Below are 24,704 nucleotides of genomic sequence, written 5' to 3' on the forward strand. Positions count from 1 at the left end.
CCCCCTGTGAATCAGGCCAAGGCTAGACTCTACCCAAGACCACCTTGGTCTTACTTGCTCAGACTCTTCCCCACTCCAGTCCTGCTTCCCGTGGCATCCCTCACAACCACCCGAAGCCTTGCTGCCAGGGAACCCCACCTGAGATGCTGGAGAGCTCGCACCTCACAATCTGTTCCTTCTCAGATCTCCTGGCCAGGAAGTATGAATCTTTTTCAGAACCGTGAGTTTCAAAAGGAAACCAAATTCAATGTATTTATCAGATATGAGTGGGGGAAAACAGTTGCCGGTGGGTGTTTACCTGCCCTCTTGGAATTGGAGGGTTTTTGGATTTTTAAAAACCAGGACTGTGGAGTGATGAGTAGGAGGTCCCTTCAGGGGGTGAGTGGGACTTTGTGTCTTTTAGGAATACTTCTGGTTGCTTCTTCCCCAGGACTTTGTTTTTAAAGAGGACTATCCAGATGCAGGGATAAAAGGAGAGGGGCCCCCTGTGAGATATAGCTTTCACTGCAAAATGTCCTCCCTGTGGGAGCCAAGGGCAGATACAGTCCTCAGGGCATAAAAGTCACAAGCTGCTCAAGTGAAGTGAGCAGCCTTCCTTGCCAAGAGTGCTGGCTGTTTTTTGAGAATGTTTACTGTGATAATGAGATTTGAACAAGAGGTGAATGCCATTGTTTCAGTCCACAATTGTGTTTCTTCAAGGGAAAAAAAAGGCACATTTTTTAAGTTTTCATTTATTTATTTATTTATTTATTTATTTATTTATTTATTTATTTATTTATTTATTTATTTATGGCTGCATTGGGTCTTCATTGCTGCTCGTGGGCTTTCTCTAGTTGAGGTGAGCGGGGGCTACTCTTCGTTGCAGTGTGCAGGCTTCTCATTGCGGTGGCTTCTCTTGTTGAGCACGGGCTCTAGGCATGTGGGCTTCAGTAGTTGTGGCACACGGGCTCAGTAGTTGTGGCACAGGAGCTTAGTTGCTCTGCGGCATGTGGGATCTTCCCAGACCAGGGATCGAACCCACGTCCCCTGCATTGGCAGGCAGATTCTTAACCACTGCACCACCAGGGAAATCCCAAGTTTTCGTATTTTTTTTCTGGAAGAAAATTGTTCTTTGTGTGGAAGAACATGATTCATTTAACCGCCTGAGCCAAGAAGGAGAAAATTCTCATTTACGCACCTCTCTGTCCAGCTTCCCCAGGTTCATCGATTTTAAAGATGGCTCATGGTTAGACCTGGAAGAGTAGGATTGAGATGAAGGAAACCAACAGCAGTTACAAATCTCTTATTCTACACCTTTCAGAAATGCACGTCTTCCCTTTCCTCCTGATGTCGGAGGCTAAGCATGCTGTCCATCCCTCCCTTCACCTGGCCTCTCATCATCATTGGTGACTCATCAGCACTGAATTAGTCCCTCCCTCTCACTTGCCATAGGACACAGGTTCCTAACCTGAGGATATGGGTTCATATCCTCTTGGTGGTCTGCACTTTGAATTCATGGGGTCTGTGAATTTAGATAGGAAAACAATCACAGCTTTATTTTCACTAACTTCAAAGTAAAATTTAGCATCGTAGTCAATTGTCAATGTAGACGACAAAACAGAGTAACATTAGCAGGACCTGTGACTGTCACACATAGAAATCACTGATATTTTCACATCCAGTTACAATGTTGCACATATTTCAAAATATCATTCACATTCATCTCTACTTCAAAGTTATGGTAGCTATGTGATCTACCACCAAATCTTATTATTCAGTGTTATTTTAAAAACCCGTATTCATAAACCACATATTTTTAAACATAATTATCACTGTATTTTTGTATAGCTGGTTTCTTTATAACTCTATTTTTCATTTTATACATTTAAAAACATTTTGAAAAGGGGTCCATTCACTTCACTAGACTGCCTAGAGTATCTGGTGACAAAAACAGGTAAAAACCCCTGTTCTAGAAGTTTTCCCTGATTTGGGGAAAAGATACATGTTGGAGAAACAAACATTTTGCTCTGCTTACTGGAATAGACAAAAGATTTTTATTACAATATCCAGAACTGAGACTTTCTTATAAGGCTGGTGTCATATTATTATACCTTTTTCTCTTTTTTTAACATGGGGTCAAACTTAGAAGCCGCTGGAGGAAGTGTTTCTCTGACCCTGTAGCTCCCAGCGTCTATGATACACTGGTGATGAAGTAAACATTCATTCCTTGTTTGGGTTTGTTAAAGACACGGGTAACTGTCTATCACAGCTTTGATGAGCTCAAGAAAACCAACGCTTCAGGCCCAAAGCAGAGAAACTGGGCATCGTGGTAAATGTGGCAGCCACTTTGTGCACAAATGGGCACATATGTGGTTGTTTGAAGTGCTGCATCTGGAGTGTCTATTCTTGTTTCTACCTTTGGGGACCCAGGTGGGAAGAGCCACTTTTCTCTGGCCCCTATGACTGCTCACCTCACAGGAAGAAGTTTCCAAATCAGGGAGGCTTGTAATTTCAATACACTTTATTGTCTGTGACCATTTACATCCCCCATTTGGTTCTTGAGCTAGAAACAGGGAAAAATGATGGCCATGACAGAGTTATTTGCGGAGGGATCACGGTGGCCCTGCTGACTTGGGCTCTCTTGAGTTGTCTGGCCTGCCAGTGTCATGAAATGCAGGTTCGCTTCTTGCATTTTAAATGCATGGTGGCCGAGTTTAACGGGCGGTGTGTGTGGTGCAGGGTGGCACTGGGCCGCTGCTGGTCAGGTCATCCGTCGCTGCACACCATCCCCGTCATGACATCAGACCTCTGGGCAGCCCGCAAATTTGGGGAATTCCTCTGCCCCCCAAAGTACTCTTTGTCTTTAATCCAGTTGTTACAGTGAGTGAACCTGATTTGTTCCAGATGTTGTAAGATTTAGTGATTCCGGAAACTACTCCTCAAGTCGAGGCTGATGAGGATTTGAATTCCTCTTGTTCGCTGGAAACCAGCAGTTCTTTTCACAGTTAAGCAGATGGGGCAGGAGGAGGAAGCCTAAGCTTCTTGGAGGGGCAGGGAGGGCATTCAGGCTTCTCATGTCTGCCTTGTTAGAAAGAAGGTAGCCTTTGAAGCAAATACTGATTCTATAACTAAATGAGTTATTAAATGAGCCAGAGCTGGGGCCACATTGATGCTAGCAAAATCAGTGAGGATATAGCCATGTTATTTTTTTTTTTAAGTAACATATTTACACGAAAGATCTGAATGTTGCTAAGGAAACCACTATTTTAGTTCAGATCACCTTAGTAAATACTTTTCTCTTACTTTATGAGCATAAAACCATCCAAAGGGGGTACGTATGAGGGAGATAGAGGTATTTCTGGTTTCACGTAAGTGGTTTTCAAAGCAGAAATTCACTCCCAGGAATCATTTCCCTGACTCGCTGTAAACTTTAGTTGACATGCCTTACAGAGGTGCCCCGTGATCTCTGTCTGGAGTTAATAGCCATGTGGGTCTGTTTTGCCTGATTAGAAGGGATTTATAAAGCATGGCAAGATATGAAGCACATCTCAAACTCTATGTATAATAGCCCACCGTTGGAGAAGGTTGAAACCTACACCCATACAGATAGCATATTCTGTTTAACAGTATTATTGGTTTATGCAGTTTTTGAGGATATAAACAATATGAATATTAAAGCTCCTTAAAGTTATGGATTTAAAACAAAAGCAGAAATTAATTAATGTAGATTGTTGCTGTTTAGATTTTTTTTAAGTGTATTTGAAAGTAGACAAATGCCCAGATAGATGCTGGTGGGGGTCTGGGACAACCTGTGTAAGTGACCCAGGGATTCAGCTGCAGCCCAGCCAGGTGACTGGGGTGTGTATCCAGGGAAACCAAAGTCAGGAGGAGAAGCTGAGTGGTGACAGAGCTATGTGGGTTGGGCACACCTGAGAAGCAGGTGGGTCCCCGACGTGGCACTGAGTTTTGAACAAAGCAAAATAGGTTGCAGGGTATAAAATGAGGGGATCCTGAGCTGGTCGGTATGAGGATCATCAAATGGGTTAGAGCAGATGATTGTGGGGTGAGGCTGTAAACCACAGGAAGTTTCCCCTGGCCTGGACTTATGTGGGGCTAGCTGTAGGATAACCACAGGACAAGATGAATAGTTGGGCAAAAGTAACAGCTCCTACCATTCTAGAGTATATTAAAATATAAAACAAGATTAGATTTGATTTCTTAAATCTATTCAAAAGTGTACATTTTAGGTACAGTATCTTTTTTGGGCATTTCTTGGTGATTCTTTTGACTAAAAAATATGTTTTTACCAAAAAAAAAGTGATATCTTTTTTGGTGGTCTTAGTTAATAAAATAAATTCCTAAATGTTTGCCACAATAGCTAGAACCTTCAAAATCAGGAAACTTTAATGACTTTTCATGGCAGTGAAAATTGGTATTTGGATTCTATATACTTTGATGTTTCAGTGAGTTCTATAGGAATAGGCAGTAAAACTAATTAAACTAAGTAACTAACTAACAAAGTAAAACTAAAATGAGCCAGCAATACAAAAACAATTCCCATCCCTGTAGGAAGGAGGAACTTTGGAGCTTACACTGGAACATTCCGTGGGGACTGAATCCTTTGTAGTCCCTTGCTGGAACTCGAGGTTTCCTTGTCCAGAGTTCCATCGCATGAAAACTGGGGAAAGGATAGCTTCCCTAACTTATTGCAAGCTGAGAGTAAGGGACTAAGAATCTAAAAACATAGTGCATTTATCTGTTCCCCACTTTTCTTTGCTCTGTTCATAGGAGCCTGACTCTGAAAAACTACATTTCCCAGGCTCCTTTGCCAACAGACTTCCTGTTAAGTTTGGCCAATGAGAGCACTGTTGAGAGGTTGAAGGGAGGGAGAAAGAGAAGAGTCAAGGTATTTCTCCCCAACCCCACCCACTTCATGCAGCATCTCTGGTAATAGCTACATCCCCTCTGTGGTCTCAGCCTCTTCTTGGCAGTCCCAGCTCTGGTCACAACCGCCTCCCTCAGTCCCTCCAGCTTCATGGATAATAGTTACTTCTAATCTCTGGTTTTCCTCATCTCCCCTTGTTTTCTCTTTTGGCTCTTCTAGCACCTTTGTTCCTAGTTCCCCGTTTTAATCTCTTCCAGTGAACTACCTGGCATGGACTCTGTTTTCCTAGCTGCACCCTGACTGATACAGTGTGTTTGAATCCTGGCACTGCCACTAGGTGAACTGGTACTACCACTAATTACCCAATAAGTTCCTAAGTCACTTATATCACTTGGTACTCAATGTCTTTGCAAAATAGGGAGGAGATTGCTCTGTAATCAATTCTGAAGTCCTTTTCAGCTTTAAAAGACCATGAGTCTCTAAACTTTGATCTTATAAAAATGTGTGTATCACTCCACGTCTGACTCAGAGATGTTTTTATCATTTACTCCCCAGGACATGGCTTAGCCTTCATAATATTCTATGTGTACAGAATATGGTGAAGGCATTCCCAGTGGCTTCTTACCTCTAAAGGCTGATGTTGGCAGCTTTTTCCTTTCGTGACATACAAGTGTTGGGATTTTGAGAATGGGTTTTTATACAGTTTTGTATAGATTGCTAAGGAGTTGCCTGTGTCACAGAGGCAAGGCCTCCAGTCTGGCTCTTTGAATGCAAGTGCTTCTGTAATGAAGAATCTCAGGGGCTTTGAAGCAACTCTCAGATGCAGCAGTAGGCTTGACTATAAAAACTCTCATCCTGTAGAGGTGAACAGAGGCTGAAGACCAATCACCATAATGACATTCTAGGACAAAGTGGTGTCAACACTTGCGCCTTGGAGGTATTGACAGCTGCCTTCCTGGGTTGGGAAGCCAAGGACAGCCCCTTGCAGAGTGCCTGCCCTGCAAAAATGGGTTCAGAAATTTGTGCTTGCTGCCATTTGCGTCTTCTCTAATTGGTCCCTAGTCATTGTCCCCAAAGTGAGTTGCACTGGGGAAGCTCAGAAATATATACTCCTCAGATTCAGCAAGGGTGGTGTGCTATGTGACTTACCTTAAGGTGCACTGGTTTAGGGCAGGGACAATATTAAAAATAGTTAACAACCTGCACAGCAGGCATACCTACCTTTTAGAAGCAGTCACCAGGCATAGACAACCAGAACAGTGCCCCTGGTGCAACCCACCGGCGGTCAGCCCTGGGTTAGGGGTGTGTTCAGTCACCCATACCTATGTTTCCTGGAACCATGGGAAGAAACAGAGACTGTGGCACCTGAAGTGGATCCTTGTGACGGTGGCATGAGAAGGAAAGTGAACAGGATGTGGATCACAAGGGGTGGAGTGGGGTTTCTCGAAGGCCTGGAGCCCCTTTCAGATGGTCAGAGATAACAGGATTAGTTGATCTGACCTGCCAGAAACAGGCCGTATTCACCAGGTCATAAAGCTGGCATAGGGTCCCACCACAGGCACCGTCAACGCTGTCAAATCCCTTTACCCTTATGTGCTGGCCTGGCGTCCGGCTCCCAGAACTGCCTCTCTGCCTACTCTACCCACCGGGTAGCAGTCCAGGTAGCAGGCCAGAGGTGCTGGGAATAGATGCTCTTGTTTTCCCACAACATCCCTCAACCAGTGACTGGAGTCGGCACATAAATTCTTCCTTCATTGCACAGATGCGATAACTCAGGACATTCCTGATGGCCTAGATCTGTGTGGTTTACCTCCTTTTTGCACCACATCACATGTAATCAATGAGGTTCCCCTTGCCCAGTGTACATTTGGGGCATCACATTTTGGTAAAAGTCAAAATTATCTTCTGGGGCAGAAAAGTACATATGTGGGACACCTTTTTTTTAAAATTTTACAATATTCATTACAGCATTTTATAAGCAAGTGAGTTTCAGGAGCTAAATATTATCAATTTTATGTCTTTAAATACTCAATTTTATTTTTACCCCAGTTTATTTTCCCTAGACCTCTACTTTGCAAGTAACATGAGCAAATCTGTGCCATTGAAAATTAATTACAGACAACCATATTATATGTTAAAAGTACAATACGTAGAATTTGCTGAGAATCTAGAACAGTGCTGACCAATAGGCTTTAAACTTTTTAAACTTTCTGGTAGCCACATTGAAAAATTAAAGTGGAACTGGTGTGACAAATTTTATTTAGTGTATCAAAAATCATTTAAACATGTAATTAATACTAAAGCAATGATTGAAAATTTTAAATCCTTTTTTGTTTTATTGCACTAAGTCCTCGAAATCTGGTGTGTATTTTACACTAATTCAGACCTGCCGCATTTCCAGTGCTGAAAAGGCACATGCGACCAGTGGCTACCATATCTGACAGCACAGGTCCAGAACGTACTGTGTTGTCTCACTTAGTAGATGAGAGAGCTGGGGTAATTATACACCAGTTCCCATCAGTCATTGTTTGAGGGCTGCTACAGGGAATGTCAGGGGCTTAATTCTTAGGCATTTAGCTGGCCTGCAGCAAAAGGTCCTCCGGCTAAAGATGGGGATGCTGGCAGATGGAATTGCAGCCTTGGAGGCTGTAGAGATAAGACGCCCAGGGACAGGAGCAGAACCACCCAAACATAGCCTACTACGTTTTGCAATACCTTCACTTTGGTGCCTTATTATTTATTAACAAATTATTTGCAACACACCTGGCATTGGTGACTCAAGATAACTGTTAAGTTTACTGGCCTAGAGGATAAACTCAGCACTCTGACATCCAAGGTCCATGGGAATCTGGACACAGCCTACACATTCTATCAATATTGTCCTCCTACCCATCTTATTGCTAAGAATGTCCTTTTCCTGCCTCTTTCCATGTTATTTCTGAGTCACTTCCATCCCTTTATCTTTTGTTTACTTTTTTCTCTGCCTGGAATGTCCTTCCTATTTGTCCCCCCATTTGCTCCTTATCCTTTAAAATGTGCTCATTTTCTACATCTCTTAGGGAACTTCTTAGAGCAGCGTCAGTCTGCAGTGATTTCTTTGCTCTGGATTTCTCTTGCCTCTTATACTGCACCTGTTCTTTTGGCATGACTTGTCTTATCAGCTTCATGGTGCATCTCCTTCACATAATAATTTATTTGGTGCCTTGTGCTCATATTCCTCATAGGAAGACATCGATGAACAACCATGGTTTTATGTGGTTTTTTTCATGTTTGTAATTTTAAGCACTAAAAGTTGAAAAGCTATGATAGTTGTCAACAAAGTGCCAAGAGGGAGATTGTCCAACATAGCTGCTGAAGGCATCTGGAGTCATCCTGAATGCCTCCACCAATTTCAAGGAAAATTGTCAAGAGGAAAAATAAGCACTCACAATAGCTTTTGTAAAGAGATGACACCACCCAGTATTCTAAATATTCTAAATGGTAAGAAGGCAACTACAATTTCATTTCTCATCCTATACCCAAATAAGTTTTATGTAACTTTTATACTGTTTAGTTGTATTTTTATGTACTTTAGGAGCAATGGGCACACAGGGAGAATCACTGGCCCAGGAGTTAGGAGGGCTGCCTGGCTCTGCCACTATCTTCTGTGTGGCCTCAGGAAAGTGGTTAATTCTGGCCTTTATCTGCAAAATGATGACTCAAATGAGTCCCCATCCAGCTGTCAAATTCCATTTCTGATTTTATGATGTCTGCTCATTTTTAAGACTAGGAATTGTTTATGATTTTAAATTACAGTGGCTATAATTTATGTCACTGCTTTTATGGCACATTGTTGAGGATATCTGTGATTTGTTGGATGCTGAATCCTTACTCAGGAACGCGGCCCCCGATTTTGACATTTCTCCTATGGGAGAACATGTTCTGCTTCACAGTGTCCTTTTTAATATGATTTCCATGAATGGAGAAACTAGTGTGTGGGGGTGTGGGTGTGGACAATCGATCTTAGCCAAATTTTTGTTGACAGGGCTATCATTCCATTAACTGTAGGATTCATGGTTCACTTCCTTGATAATACTTTGTGTAATATCCCTGATGGCCCTCCCCTAACCCCACTGTCCCTGCAGAATCCCTTCTTTGTCCTCTCATCGCATACAGGGTCTTGTAAGGGTCTCATAAGGATGTTTCCTTATCCCTAAGGGTCAGCACGTAGCACATATTGACATTAACTTATGTCGCACATGTTTGTTTCCTCCACTAGACTGTGAATTCCTTGAGGGCTGGAACCTGCATCCTTGGTGCCTAAATTGAGAAGGTAGTTTTAAAAAGTGATGGATGGATAAATGATTAGAAAGAGGAAGGGAGGGAGGATGGAAGGAGGAAGGCAGGAAAGGAAAGAGCAGGTGGATTTGGCTGCCCTGTAGTATTACCCTAGTTGTCATTATCAAATATAGTTGTGGTTCATAAATAAAATGTCAATCTTAATGACAGTATAACAGGAAGTTTTGTGAACTCAAATACAGTTGACTAGAATGTGCTTGACTAACCCTGTCTTAGCATCCTTTACTCAGGTTAAATTTAAACTAGCAGCAAAAGAAAATAAAAGTATTATATTCTATAAAAGATAGATTATAACCACAAGTTATTTAAATAAAGTCATTGTTTATATCTTTAAGACTTAAGGAAGGTCTAAAATGATCTAACAGAAAATTATTAAACACCAATTTAGCTGCTTTAGTTTCTTTCCTTAACATCTTCACCAAAGAATTATCTGCATAAAACTGTTTCTGTGATGGTAGAAAAGGAAGAATTTGCTTTAGTGACCTTTAATGGTTCAGCATAAGATGATTTGGTATGGAAATGTATTGCATTTACCCAATAAGGAACTTTGAATGGTATGTGTTTTTAATGTACAGTAATGAGTGAGGTCAAAGTACAGTTTCTATAGTGATCCTCAGGTACCACACGGCCACTAAGACGCCCGTAGCAGCATCTGACATTTGGAGTATTGAATGAATTGGCGCTAAACTTCAGTATAAACCCAACATGTTCACAAACAGCTGCTGTAAGATGTATTAGGACAGTTATTATTTTTGATAAAACATGAGCAAGATGTTTCCAGCAGGCTGTATGTGTGCTGTAAGATAAACTTTATAGAAACTGTACAGTTTGTACATTATGTTAGTGACTAATCATGCTTTTCATATAAAAGTACACCAGAGTCATTGGTGTACATAGAAATCTGACCCACTTAAAAGACTGCAAAATCAAATTAGAATTAATGGGAGAATTTCTCAGAGACTAAAATGCCTTGAAAATTAGAAAGATTGTTCTTCAATAAATCAGAAAGCACCCGTGGAATGTTTGGCACAAAAACACTGTGCCTCATTGTTTTACTCTTTTAGCAGTCCCGTCCGAGAGGTTGGTCTTCACGGAATCCTCTTTTTTTCAGATGTCATTAAATGACATTTCTTGCCAAAGCCCTTCCTGGCTGAGCTGAAGATTATGTAAGAGTTGTAGCTCAGACAGCCTTCATGATGAAGGAAGTTTGGCACCAGCTCCAGCTCAGCACCTCCATGGCCTGGTGACCTTGATCAGAGTGGACTCCCCTGTGGGGGGCTCAGCATCTTCACTTGTAAATGTGAAGGTTGAACTCATGATCTGTTGTGGGGAGGTCATACATGCCATTCATTCATTCAGCAAGGGTTTGTTGAGCACCTACTATGTGCCAGGCACCATTCTATCTCTGAGGGTTCAATGATGAGCAAAACCAGACAGAAGTCCCTGCCCCCTGGTGCCTAGATCCTAGTGGGGAGAGAGATCATCCTTAATCAAGCAGCCACACAAATAAATGTGTCATGACAACCTTGGGAAATGCCATGAAGGGCTGGTGGAGCCCTGGGGCTGAAGAAGCTCATAATAGGGAGATTTATTTCACCCAGATGGGAGACCAGAAAGGGCATCCTAAGGGTGTGACAGGCAAGGGGCTGGAGAACGCAGGCAGCGGTGGAGAGGGACGGGCTTTGAAGGCACAGGAGGCACTGAGTGCTAAGCTCAGCAACTTGACCGCCTTATCTCCCTGCATCTCGATTTCCTCATCTCTAAATATACAGCTGACATCAGGAACCTTTCATGCTGTCATGCTGTTGAAGGTTTCAGGACAACTTGTTTGAAAGTACCCAGCACCAGGCAAACTACATTGCATTGCATTTCTAAGAATAGCTTTGGAAGCAGAGATCTACTGTTTTGTACGTGGATTTTCAGATGTGAAGAAAGAGTGGAAACAGCTTTGAGGCTTCTTTTGTTAAAACGTCTGAGTTCGCTTACAGCCCTGGAAAGTCCCTGGCTTCCCTTAATCATAGAGCCATGTTTGCCTTACTTGACTTTGAAAACCTGGGAGTGACCTTGCTGCCTGATTAAGTGACAGAGGCTTTAGGTGCTGGCAGAAGGTTGGACATCCCTGGCCTGATCCCTTGCCGTTTACACACAAGGGAAGGAGGCTGATCACATGAATGACAAAACTGGAGTGAGCAGGCAGCCCCTGCCCCATGGTCCTGGGCTTTTCTGTCTTGTCTCTCTGCTTAATATTTCATTTGGAAACTATGGATACTTTCTGAGGCTACTTGTGGGTGCTTAGGCAATTCCTTCTTGAGATAACGCAAGGCTAATGCTCTCTCATAACTCTTCAAGGCCTGAGAATTACATCTTTAATCTTACAAAAGCAAACAGGAGGACAGAAATAACCCATCAATTGTTTAAAATGAAAATGGCCAACAATAATAAATAATTGCCACAGTAGGTTGAGGTCAGGGTCTTCATTTACTGGAGGCCATTCAAGAATTTGAAACTTTTCTCCAAGTTAATTTTTCACATCTTGTTTGGATCCTCAGAGCTCTTGCTTCCAAAAACAAGGCCATCAGATCTCTCATTGCACGTTATTCTTGTTGACATGCCAGGTGTGCAGGAAAGTGAGGTCCTCTCTTCATGGATGGGTAATGATGATCCCCTCCCCCACAAAAATGCATATTTCAAAGTTTTATAGCCTACTGAGATTTTGGAGAGTTCTCTTCTCTTTCATGCTGTATTAATGGTTGCAAACAACAATAAACGTGCTTGTTAATTTAAGTGGAAAAGGAATTTATTAGAAGGATACGGGTTGGTTCAGAGCCTAGGCAGGAGGGAGAGGCAAGGCTTAGCCCAGGATGCCAACCCTGGGCTCTCAACTCCTCTGCAACCACTTCAGATGATCTCAGAGGGCCCTGGTGTCATTGGTCAGCCCTCACAATTCGTGGCCCCAGTTGGCAGCATCCACCCCCTACACTGAGGCCACTTGACACCCTTAGATCACGTGACTGCACTTAGTTAAATGCCCACACTTGAATGACCAAGAGCAGGGCAGAGGGAGGGTCTGCCTCTTTTCTGCTGATAGTTCTTCCACCTCTCTTGAGATTCCCCCCAAACAAAAACGGGTCAGGATGCTGAGTGGCCAAAAGTAACAACTGTCCATTACTCAAACCCTCATATGCTTGATCACATCTGCCACTAACTGACTGGCCAGTCAAAGATCGGCCTCCAGTGTGAATTTATTTTGTCCAAAACTCACATTATCTAATAATCATCAGCCTCATGTGCATCTTCATCCTTGTCATCATCCTCACCACCATTATCCTCATCCCGTTGATGGTCCATTCACTCCTCCGCTCTCCTGGGCTGCCATTTCCCTCCATCTCCTCACCCTTCAGATATTCCCCTCTCCCCCCTCCCTTCCCAGTCTTTGACGCTGCTTCTATTTCACTGCAAAGTGGAAGCAATCACAGGGGAACTTTCATTTGTTCCTACCACCCTTCTACTGATGCATCTGGGCCATGCACTCCACTTTCTCACTTCGTACCAGCTGAGGCCAGCCCCTCCGTTTGTTCACCAGGCCATCCAGCAACTGTGCCCTGTCATGTCTTTATTAATTGTCCCCTATTAGATCCTTCCTGTAATCATGTAAATATGCCATGATAATTCCCATCTGAAAAGAAAAAAACAATTCCCTTGAGCCCACTTTCCCCACCAGCTGTCAATCCTATTTCTCTGCTTTCCTTTATAGAAAAATTCCTCCAAAGAGTCAGCTGTGCTTATTGTTTCCATTTCTTCTCCTCCTACCTCTCTCAGACCAACTCCAATTATCCCTGTCACTGCACTTCAGCAGTTCTTATCAAGATCACCAGTGGCCTCCAGATGGCTAATTCCAGTGGCCAGTTCTTTTTTTTTTCTTTTTTTCTTTTTCGGTACGCGGGCCTCTCACTGTTGTGGCCTCTCCCGTTGCAGAGCACAGGCTCCGGACGTGCAGGCCCAGCGGCTATGGCTCACAGGCCCAGCCGCTCCGCGGCATGTGGGATCCTCCCAGACCCGGGCACGAACCCGTATCCCCTGCATCGGCAGGCGGATTCTCAACCACTGCGCCACCAGGGAAGCCCCAGTGGCCAGTTCTAATTCCTCATGTTAGATTGCCACATTTGATGAAACTGATTACTCCTTTCTTGAAGCATGTGGCTGCTTGGAGACCGTCTCTCTTGGTTTTCCTCCCATCTCCTTAGCCACTCTTTTTCAGTCTCCTTTGCTGGCTCCTCGTCATCTTTAGCTCCTAAACATGAGACCCCGACTTCTCTAGTTACATGCATTCCCTAATGATCATTTCTAGTCCACCCAAGTGCATACCTCCAACCCTGACCCCTGCTTCCACTCTAGACCCTTACATCCAACTATCTCAGCATCTCTTCTTAAAAATCCAATAGGCATTTGGATTTTCTCTGCTGACCTTCTATACCCATGGTCTTTCCCATCTCAATAAGTGACCCCTCTTCCCTTCATCCAGTCCATAAGCAAAATCTGTTGGCACAACCTTTGAGACATCCAGAATATGACCTCAGCTTCTACACTGTGGTCTGGGCTGCCATCTTCTTACACCTGAATTATTACAAGAACCTTCAAACCAAGCTCTCTCCTTCCCCCAACCAACCACTCACTCCGGACTGTTCACATCACATCCAGTGAGCCTTTAAACATTGAAGTCAGGTCACACCATGCCCTGCTCAGAGGCCTGCAGGAGCTCCTGTCTCAGAGGCAAATCATGGGCCTGGGGATGGCCCACAATGTGTGGTCTGCCCACCCCCACTCCCTTCACCTCTAAGCCCATTTCCTCCCACTCTGCCCCTTACTCACTCCTCTCCAGCCACACGGGTCTTCTTGCTGCCCTTGAATACACCAGACACAACTTTTCCTTTGCTAGTTCTCAGATATCTGGGTATCTTGCTCTCTTTCTTTCTTCCGATTTCTACTGAGAGGTCACCTCATCAGTGAAGCTTCCCTGACCAGCCTATTTAAAATTGCACCCCACTCTCCCTCCAAATCTGGTGTCCTCTATCCTTCTTACCTTTTGTAAGTTTTCTCCGTTGCTCTTATCACAATCTGACCTGTATGTTTGCTTCTTTGTGTATGTGTTTTTTGTCTCCTTGAAGCTACAGGAAAGCAAGAACTCTCTTTTGTTCACTGCTTTCTCTAACACATTAGAGTAGTGATTGGCATGTAGTAGGTGCTCAGAAATATTTGAATAAATTATTATATGACCAAATTCCATGTATAGGTTATTAAATGTCCTATAATTTTCCAAGTTGGATGCATTAGATTTCACATGAGCCACAAGACAGCTTAGTGAGTTGGGCAACACAGGACCATAGAACTCCCCGTGCTTAGATGACAAAGCTGAGGCCCATGGGGGCTGACTGAGTGCCCCAGGACGCATGGCTAGTTACCGGGCTTCCTGGAACTTGTAGTTCTGATCCCAGCAGAGTTTCTGCCCCCACTCAGCTATCCCCTGATGCCTCATGTTATATCAGCAAAAGCTTCAGAACACTCATTGCTGTTCATTTTTCCTTGCAGTGTTGATGACAGAACCCCGTATCTGGCTATGGGGGCTGTGAAGAATATCTCCCTAAACATCTCCATCTCCAACCTCGGGGACGATGCCTATGATGCCAACGTGTCCTTCAACGTTTCCCGGGAGCTCTTCTTCATCAACATGTGGCAGAAGGTAAGAAGGACCCACATCTAGTGCATTTGCTGACTTTCATTGTACCTTGGAATATACAGTGATTCTGCAGAGATTATTCCTTTATGTGGAGGATCGTTTGGAATTATTATAATTTTTTCCTCCTGAACTTAGAAAGCATTGTTGGTAAAGCCAGAGAAGAAACCATAAATACCCACGGTGCATCAGAGCCGTATCCGTATCTCACACTGTTTCCCATCCCTTCTTTCTTGTGAAACCCTCTCTGCACAATTTTATGTCTGGCCCCTTCTCTGAGATGATACAGTCATCGTCTCCGGCACACGCATGTTCTAGAGTATTCCCACTGTAGGTCAGTAGTTGTTGTGAAAAACCAGATAAGAAATGAGAACAGATCACTGCTTATCATGCGCGTTATCACCAATGGTGCCTTTGATGTTTTCCATTCGAGAGTCATGAACATCTGCCTCTGCTTTGGCATATTGATTTAGTTCTGAGATATTTTAGTGAATTGAGGAAATTAAATTATTTCCATGAATTGAGTGAGTTTTAAAGAGCGATTTAATTTATTTGCATGATTGACGTTTAAATAGCATGACTCGGAAAGGAAAAAGGATCTGGGATTCTCTGTGGTCCCATAATGCCCCTCAGTGAACCACTTTGGGGAAGAAAGAGTAATGGGTCTCAACCATAGGCGGCAGGAGGAATGAGTGGACTCGGATAGACCGTCTTCTACCTGGTGGTTGCCTGACTGTGGACAGCTGTTCCGATGGGAAGTTTTGCAGCTTTTCAAAGTGTTCACAGATTTGAACTGCAGCGCTTTGATGTCTGTGTAAAAATGGAGCCGGAATCACTTTCCGAGGGAAACCTTGGCCCTGCCCACAGGTGAGCGCTTGGTGTGCCTCTGGGCAGTGGGCAGCCTCTGTCCAGGCACAGGTCCTGCTAGACTCAGTTGTTCGGACAGGACTGTGCCAACCCTGCCCGGCTTAGGGGGCAGCTGGGGCATATGGAGACATCCTGAAAGGCGCTTCAAGAACGTCCCAAGCGGTCATCTCAGACTCTCTGATATTCCGTAGCCTCTGGAGCTCCAGGGTAAGGGAGGCCACAGAGGCATTGAAGAAAAGGGAATGGGCTGAGAGAGAAGCAAAAATAAAGGTTTTGAGTGGGATAAGGAAATATTATAATGAAAACAAGAAGGTAATGACAGAATCAAAATAAGTGTTATGGGGACTTCCCTGGCGGTCCAGTGCTTAAGACTCCATGCTTCCACTGCAGGGGGCCTGGGTTAGATCCCTGGTTGGGGAACTAAGATCTTGCATGCCCTGCAGCATGGCCAAAAAGGAAAAAATATGTGTTATGATCAGGAAAGAGCAGAATTGGCAGTACAGGAAGTTGATTCATTGTTGCAAAGGGTGTATTTGAGGAGATCTCTGAGAATTCAGAGAAAAAGAACAGAGCAGTGGAGAAGGCTGGCAGTGAAGACTAGGTATGGAAGGTGGAAGCTGGAGAATCAGCAAATAGAAACAGTTCCAGAATCACTGGAATAGAAGACATGAGTAGACAGCAAAGAAGGATCTCCGTTTTCTTGAATGGGTGCTGCAGATATTAGGCAAAAGTGTTAAGAACAGTTTAATGTTTACACATAGCCTCATGACATTTCTAATTTTACAGGTATAAAAATGATACTACTCGTACCTAACAGAAAACAAAGAAAGCCATTTTCTATAGATTTCTGTAACATTAATAGCAATAATTAGAAATTATTGTTCCATGGTGAAATAAGAATTCTATACCCAACCAACTTGCCCTCCATGGTAAAGGCAAAATAAAGATATCCTTGAATATATAAGAATTTGTAAAGTCTACTAACTCTCCTGATTTGGATTCCCCCCAAAGCAGACCCAGACACACTGATGGTGGTGTCGGTAGTTTAGAGAGTGGTCTCTGGGGGTGGGGGTGGGGCACGGTGTGGGAATGGTGAGTGATGAGAGACAGGAGAGTGTGCACAGAGGGGCAGGTGGTGCTGTGGGCAGTGCGGGCTCCATCCTGCTGCAGACCCTCTGAGAGAGAGTCTAGAACACCCCTCAGACTCACTGCTCTGCAGGGTAAGGAAGCTGCTGGAGGGTTTATCCACCAACTCCTGCTGCTCATCCATGGAGAATCACTCCAAAGGCATTAACTGTCCAGCCTTTGCAGCCTTCCTTGGCTCTGGGCCATACTTCCTGGGGCCAGGAAACAACTCAGGCAGAGAGATGGGGGAGCTTTGGGCCTGGAAGGGGACTGGCCTCAAGTGAGCAGCCCTACGGGTGTTTCCAGGGAACACGAGCAAGGCGCTGGCAGCATCTGCCACAAAAGTCATGAAAGCTTGAATAGCCGTGAAACTCTTCCTGAGAAACAGTTACAGATACAGCGTATTGTTGAATAAAAAGTGTATTAAAGCCAAATTTTAAAAGTAAGCAAAAACAATTTTTACAAATATTGAAAATATTAAGCAAATGTAAAAAAATTATTGCCTCAGTAAATACATAATTTTAAAGATTAATAAAAAATAAGCCTATAATCTGTTTTACCATAAAAATTTGAGAAGAAACTCAATCTTGTCACTCCTCCTGCTTCACATTCTTCAGGATGGAGCTCAGGCTCCTCAGCTGTTCCTGGGAGGCCCTTCCCAGCCTGGTCCTTCCTGCCTCCCTTCCTCCCTGGCCTCATTGTTCACCATCCCCCACATACATGCTTGAATCCATTCATACTTTATTACTGAAGCTGCCTTTACACAGGAATACCCCAGCCCCAGTTTGTTTAATGAACTGCTCCGACCTCACATCTCAGCTCAGAGGTCACCCATGCAGGCCCCTCTCATGGCTGCACAGGTGATGTGGGTAGATGGATAGTTGGGTGGATGGGTGGATGACTAGCTGTCCCTCTTGTCCAGAGTCACAAAGCAACTCAGGGCCCAGGCCCTGACTACAAGGTCTCCAGTCTTCTCTGTCATCACACAATTAGTGATATATCAGTTTCTGAGACTGAACAAAAAAAAATCTAACTTGAGATGGATTTTTCTATCTCATGCGAGGCTTCTTTCATGGATTTGTTCTTCCTTTAAGGGAAGACTGCTTATAAGAATGTGGGCTGGGCTTCCCTGGTGGCGCAGTGGTTGGGCGTCCCCCTGCCGATGCAGGGGACACGGGTTCGTGCCCCAGTCCGGGAGGATCCCACATGCCGCGGAGCGGCTGAGCCTGCGCGTCTGGAGCCTGTGCTCTGCAATGGGAGAGGCCACAGCAGTGAGAGGCCCACGTACTGCAAAAACAACAACAATAACAACAACAACAAAAAGAATGTGGGCTGCACAGGGTTGACTTTTCTCTCACCTACATAAAGCTAAAAGAGAGAATAAGAATGGAGAAAACATGGTTTGGAATACCACTGCATCATACAACTTTAGGGTCACTTTCACCTTGGGCTCTATGTGAGTGACACCTCAGAGTACAGTTCCGCAGAATACAACATGAACGGTGCCCTCTGGAGTCATACAGCTATGTGGCACTGGAATCAAGATAAAGTTGAGTTGTCATTTCTTGCCTTGGTGCTACTTGGCACAAAGGGACTTAGCTCTTCTTGCATTCGTGGAACAGGAATGGAGTTGTTTGGACAGCAGTGATTAAGTATCTGCTGAGTGCCAGGGACTATACCAGCTGCTAGGAGACACAAGGAGGAATAAGCGCTGGTCCTAGCTCCCAGGGAGCTCAGAGCCTAATAGGGTGAAAGACATATCAGGCAGCATTTAAAGTACAAGATGCCAGCTGCTCTACAGAGGTGCTGAGAAGTTGCTTTGAAGCACAGAGATGAAAAGGTGAAGCAAGTCGCTACTGTGACAGCTAGTCTTGGGTTGGACAAAATCCTTAGACAAATGCTAGGGGTAGATGGATGGGCCTCTGAAGAGTTGGTGTCAGCCGGTGCCAACATTGCAGACCTGGGGTCAGCGGGTGGGGTGGGTGAATTTATTTGGGAGGTGAGGTCCAGAGCTGGGCTGGAGTAAGGGTGAGACAGCAGAGGAGAGCAAAGGAGGAGGGACAAAAGGAATCCAGCGAGATGGAAAGAGGTTGCCCATGAGGGACAAAGGACCAGTACGATTCCTAGTGGCAGGGTGATGTTAGGACATTTTAGGAATGCTGATACCTGCTGTTCTGTGCTGAAGTAGCTTGTCAGGTAGGACTCCTGCACTCTTGAATAACTCACATGAGCGAGAGAAACTCAAAAAAAGAGGCTGGGCTCATGAGTACATCTTTATGATATTGACTGCCATGCACACGTGGAAACAGACACGCACACGGACATTGTAAGCTTCAAGCAGGTGCGGGAGAGCTCCCAGCTGACTTTTTGGGTACAAAGGGGACGCAGCCTTGGAATTAGGGAAGCCCATGCTGGGAAAGAAGAGAGAGGAAGGTCAGGCTCCTGACCTAGTCTCTTCTCCACAGCGTGCACTCTTGATTTGGGTCTCCCAGATACTGACCTTGAAACAAGAAATTGAGGTCAGTTCATTTATTTGAGAGGTGCAGGAAACACTGGTAAGGAGGTGAAGTGATACAGGCAGGTGAAGGCAGCTAATGAAGAGGATGCTTTTACACCAGGTACCACAGTGGGTGATGGGGCTTCATCCTGCAGGGTAGCTCGGGAAACAGGACAGAACACAGGCTTCAGGGGTGAGGGAGCTGGAGATTTACACCCCCTCCCAAAGAGTCAGTGGTTGAAGCCTTCTTGGGGGTGTTCATTCGCCAGTACTAATGTCTTATAATGTGCATGGCCAGAGCCATCTACACGGTTCTGGAACGATGTTCTCAGGCACAGAGATGCAGATCCTGGCAGCTGGAAGTGGGCTGGAGCAGCTTGAAAGGTGGAAGCCATCTGCGCAGGGCTCACCAGCACTTCCACCCTGAGCACCTCACTTTCTAGGCTTCCAGAAGTTGTAAGTTGGCCTCATAGCACTTCACTGGCATTCTGCAGGCACACACCTCACAGTCCACAGGAGTGGGGCAAGGCAGGTGTTGTAAATGGGTGAAGGGGGCTGGGTGTGGGACAGTAGGAAGCAGTGGAGACTGTGGAAAAATGGAGGATTCCAGCCTATTCCACAGAAGGCAGCCCACACCGAGCAGCGGTCACCTGTTGCCAGGTGGGAGTGAGGACCAGTTTGCCAGACTTACTATTTTTCAACAAAAGCCAAAAATCCACATTTTTATGTGAAATTTCATGGTGTTGGCAGCTAATTAAAATATTCTCTGAACATTGTATGGGCCAAACAAAACATGTCCGCTTGACTGCATCCAGCCTGTAGGCCACCAGTCGTGACCTCCCGCTTTGCTGTTTTCCACATGTTCTAGTCCTGTTGTCTTGCCTGCCTGTTTGGCACATGGACCTGGATTTCTGGTAGAACCTAGTTTGTCTGCAGCCTTGATGGCACTTCAGGTCTACCCCTGGGCAGCAGATCAGCTAGCCAGAGACTGGAGTGTGAGTGTGTATTGAGGGGAAGGAGGGAATTGGAGAGGGTCAACCCAAATGTGGTGTTCATGAATTTTTTTTTTTTTAATTTTTGGCTGTGCTGCACAGCATGTGGGATCTTAGTTCCCTGACCAGGGATCGAACTCATGCCCCCTGCATCGGAAGCATGGAGTCTTAACCACTGGACCACCAGGGAAGTCCCCTACTTTTTTTTTTTTAATTGAAGTATAGTTAATTTACAATGTTGTGTTAGTTTTAGGTGTACAGCAAAGTGATTCAGTTACACATACATATACATATATCTATGCTTTTTTGGATTCTTTTCCCATATAGGTTATTATAAGATATTGAATATAGCTCCCTGTACTATACAGTAGGTCCTTGTTGTCTATTTTATTTTATTTATTTTATTTTATTTTATTTTATTTTTTTAACATCTTTATTGGAGTATAATTGCTTTACAATGGTGTGTTAGTTTCTGCTTTATAACAAAGTGAATCAGCTATACATATACATATATCCCCATATCTCTTCCCTCTTTATCTATTTTACATATAGTAATATGTATATGTTAATCCCAAGCTCCACATTTATCTCTCCCCCCTCCCCCCCACTGTCCTCTTTGGCAACCATAAGTTTGCTTTCTATGGCTGTGAGTCTGTTTCTGTTTTGTAAATAACATTTTTGTAGATTCCACATATAAGTGATATCATTGGGTATTTGTCTTTCTCTGACTTCACTTAATATGATAATCTGGAGGAGGGAGACAGGTGAGGAGGATGAGTAATCATGAATCAAGTGGGGAGAACATAGACCCTCCACTGTGATGCGTTTGATCGCATTTGGAGCACTTCCTGTTTGTAAGAAGTGTAGTTCCTGCTCGTCACCCATTGGTTGTAAGTCACTGGATTCGACTGATGAGTTGTTGTATCACCTCCTAGTCTTCTGGAGGAGCTGCAATGGAGGAACGGGCCTGTGTCCGTTTATTTACTCCATTACAGGGTCTAACATGGGAGGTGTGACAATAATATAGAAAGATGCTGGAAGGGAAGCCCAGCTTTGCTTTTTCTGAGGAGCGAGTGCTTTGAGTTCTGAATTAAACTCAGCTTTGGCGGGGAAAAGCTGCAGGGCAGCTTCCACAGCTTTCAGTGGATTATTCTTTATGACAAGACACATAGAGGGCTAACAAGTTTGTTTCTCTTGTAAAGTGATTCTTCCAGCTATGTCTGCATTTACCCCAGAAAGGGCAACCCCTTCTAAAGTTCAAAGCAAACCATTCAAGGTGGCGCCAGGCCATAAGACTGATCCAGTTTCTAACCCAGGTAGATCAGGAAAGATTAGACCCTGCCATGTTTGTATACCTTTATGTTTGTGGGAGTGCCCTGGCCTGTTCTCAAGGCAAAAGGTTCCACACAGAAGCCGCATCCGTACACAGGGACAAAATGAAATGTACTAAGTGGAGCTGGGCAGCCCAGCATCGTGCTTTGGAAGGGTTTGCGGGCGGAAGTGCGTGCACCTCATCATTGAGCGTGTAAACAGATTTCATACAGCCTTCCTGCACCCTGCCACTGCCCCCATTCATGGCAGGAACTGATTTTCATTGTGTTCTGCTTTCTCCGGTGTCTCTTGTCAAGTTAATAGTAGCCTCGAGTAAAATGCAACCCTTAGATGTTTATAGTCATCTTGGCCAGGCCATTAAGATGATGCATGAACTTGCTGCTTGCCCTTGTAAGAGAGCCCTGAGGGTGGATATTGATACTCAGAAAATAGTAAGTCTTTTCCACCCCTTTCCTGTTTTTAATGCAGTGCCCCAAGCCCCCTGGTGCTTTACCTTGAACTTCCTGCTTAATGCCAGGCAGAAAGACCTCACCTGGATCCAAGGCCATTTGAAGCTCTTAACACAGAGCACACTCTCTCACTCTAGTGGTCTTCCCCATCCGCTTGTCAGAGGCAAATCCCGTGTTCCCTAGAGCCCCTCGAGTTTCTGACTTACTTCTGCCGGCCCTGAACTTCCTCCTGGAGAGGAGGAGCGTGGGTGGTGGGGAGCAGGAACCAGGCCAGGTTTGGTCCTCACCTGGGTTACCTGTGGCCATCGCGCTAGCATTTTTCTGACCCCATCAGAGCTGTCATAACCCAGAGTGAAGCTGTGCCTGGGAGGAAGGCTGGGCCCTTTCTGTGACAGCCAGCAGCGAGGAAGTGGGGGAGAAACCCAGACACCCATTTCAAATCACACTGTGGCCTCAGTGTTCCATGGCAGGGTTCAGTTTTCACGTATGTGAAAAGCTGCTTTTGTGTATTCACTGCTTTGGGAAGGAAGGCTACATTTTGCTTGAGAAATGTCAACAGAGCTGTAGCTACGACAAGGATTTTTCACGAAAGAAGTTTTCCAGAGCTGCAGGACTTGGGCAGATATGTGCGGGGGGAGTTTAGAAAACATGTATTAAACCTCTGTATTTTTTTTCCTAATGAACTGCACAACAGCAATTTAATAATTTCCTCTTTTAAGAGGAAAGGGGGAGTCTTGGATTTTAAATCTTTTTTATAAAGCAGCACAGCACCTCTTAAAAAGAAAGCCATGAAATTCATCTGCTAAGTCCAACAAAAGAAAACTAAAAAAATCAAGAATTAACCTGTTTCAGGCTGGGTTTCCTGAAGCAGATCCCAAGGTGAGGATTTGTGTCAAGTGGTTTATGAGGGATGTGCTCCCCAGGGAGCTCCACGTGGGGAGTTGGGGGAGCAGGGCAGGAAAGGGGGCATCTCAGTCAAAGTCCTGAAGAGGGTGGCCTTGCCTGTGCTCTGAGATGGGGGCCACACCTCAGCGCTGCCACGTCTCAAGGCCGGGAACCTGGGCTTTGGTTCTCCCTCGAGCACTGGTCATTGGTTAAGGGCCAGTTACGGAGGAAATGAAGCCCCAGGCACTTCCCACGCTCTGAGGGTGAGGTGTGGATGGAGCGGCTCCAGAAGCCAGAGGGCAGGCCTCAGAAAACCCACAGGTGCTGGCTCGTGAAAGCAAATGCGCATGAAGCCAGAGGGTGGACACATCAAGGAGACCCAGGGGATGGCGTGGACCACTAAAAGCACTTGCTACAGCAGGATTACCATCAGTGGGTGCTCTTTGTGATCTGAAAGTATATTACAAGCATATGGACAAAGATCTTTGAGCTCTTGAAGTGTTTTTGTGATGTTCTCAGTGTCAGTTGCACACAGGATATTTCTGCCAGCTCCTGAATAAGGGAATCAGCAACTGTGGAGGCCCTTGGAATTTAAGAGAGAACATGGATGCACAGCTGTGGTCCATTGCAGTCCAGTCTTCCAGAGCTGTCATTTCATACCTTTGAAGCCAGCCTTACAAGGAGCATCCCTGCTCCCTGATGGCCACTGGCATCATTCTTCCCCAGGCACCTGAGAATAACTAGCCAGCCTGTCCTGTTCTCCTAAGCAGGTAGATTAAGCAGCTGATTTTAAAAACCAGTTAGAAATGTGTTTGGCTGCATGTAAGTGATCCTAATGAGATTTCGATTTTTCCTTTGTAATAATAAGTCTCAAAGTGGACTGGTAAGGACTGGTAAGTAACTGTACGCTGCCATCAGAAACCCAGTTCTTGGGGCCTCCCTGGTGGCGCAAGTGGTTAAGAGTCCGCCTGCCGATGCAGGGGATACGGGTTCGTGCCCCGGTCTGGGAGGATCCCATATGCCGCGGAGCGGCTGGGCCCGTGAGCCATGGCCGCTGGGCCTGTGCTCCGCAACGGGAGAGGCCACAACAGTGAGAGGCCCACATACCGCAAAAAGAAAAAAAAAAAAAAAAAGAAACCCAGTTCTTCTGTCTTTCCACTCAGCCTTGCCTCATACACATTGCTTCTTGGTGTCCACTTCCAACACTGCAGCTGTATTCCAGGCAATAAGAAGAAGAAAGAGAACAGGACTGCTCGCTTTTAAAGAGCTTTCCTGAAGCTCCACTCAAGATTTTCCTTGTACATCTCATTGCAGAACCATGTCACATGGCCACCCCAGCCAGAAGGGAGGCCGGGAGATGAGTTTTGCTGGCAGGACACGCTGCCACCCCAAACACAGCCAGGTTCTGTTTACGGGGAGGAAGAGAAGAGTGGCATTGGGATGCATCGGCAGAGTGGTCGTTTGCAAGTGTCTCTGAGATACAAAGCAGAAAGGGGGAAGGAGGGGTCCCTGGTGGCACAGTGGTTAAGAATCCGCCTGCCAATGCAGAGAACACGGGTTCGATCCCTGGTCTGAGATCCCACATGCCGCGGAGCAACTAAGCCCGTGCGCCACAACTACTGAG

At 45.0% G+C, this 24,704-nt stretch overlaps 1 protein-coding gene across 1 annotated transcript in view; it reads left to right on the forward strand.

Moving 5' to 3' along the window:
* The window catches only part of ITGA9 (integrin subunit alpha 9), a 363,172-nt gene that overhangs the window by 214,884 nt on the left and 123,584 nt on the right, over nucleotides 1–24,704 (forward strand). Inside the window, exon 18 of the mRNA XM_060108991.1 lies at nucleotides 14,789–14,939. Within this exon, the coding sequence (XP_059964974.1) occupies nucleotides 14,789–14,939 (151 nt within the window). The remainder of the gene's footprint in view (nucleotides 1–14,788; nucleotides 14,940–24,704) is intronic.

This window comes from Mesoplodon densirostris, chromosome 10, assembly GCF_025265405.1.
Source record: "Mesoplodon densirostris isolate mMesDen1 chromosome 10, mMesDen1 primary haplotype, whole genome shotgun sequence".
Lineage (NCBI taxonomy): Eukaryota > Metazoa > Chordata > Mammalia > Artiodactyla > Ziphiidae > Mesoplodon > Mesoplodon densirostris.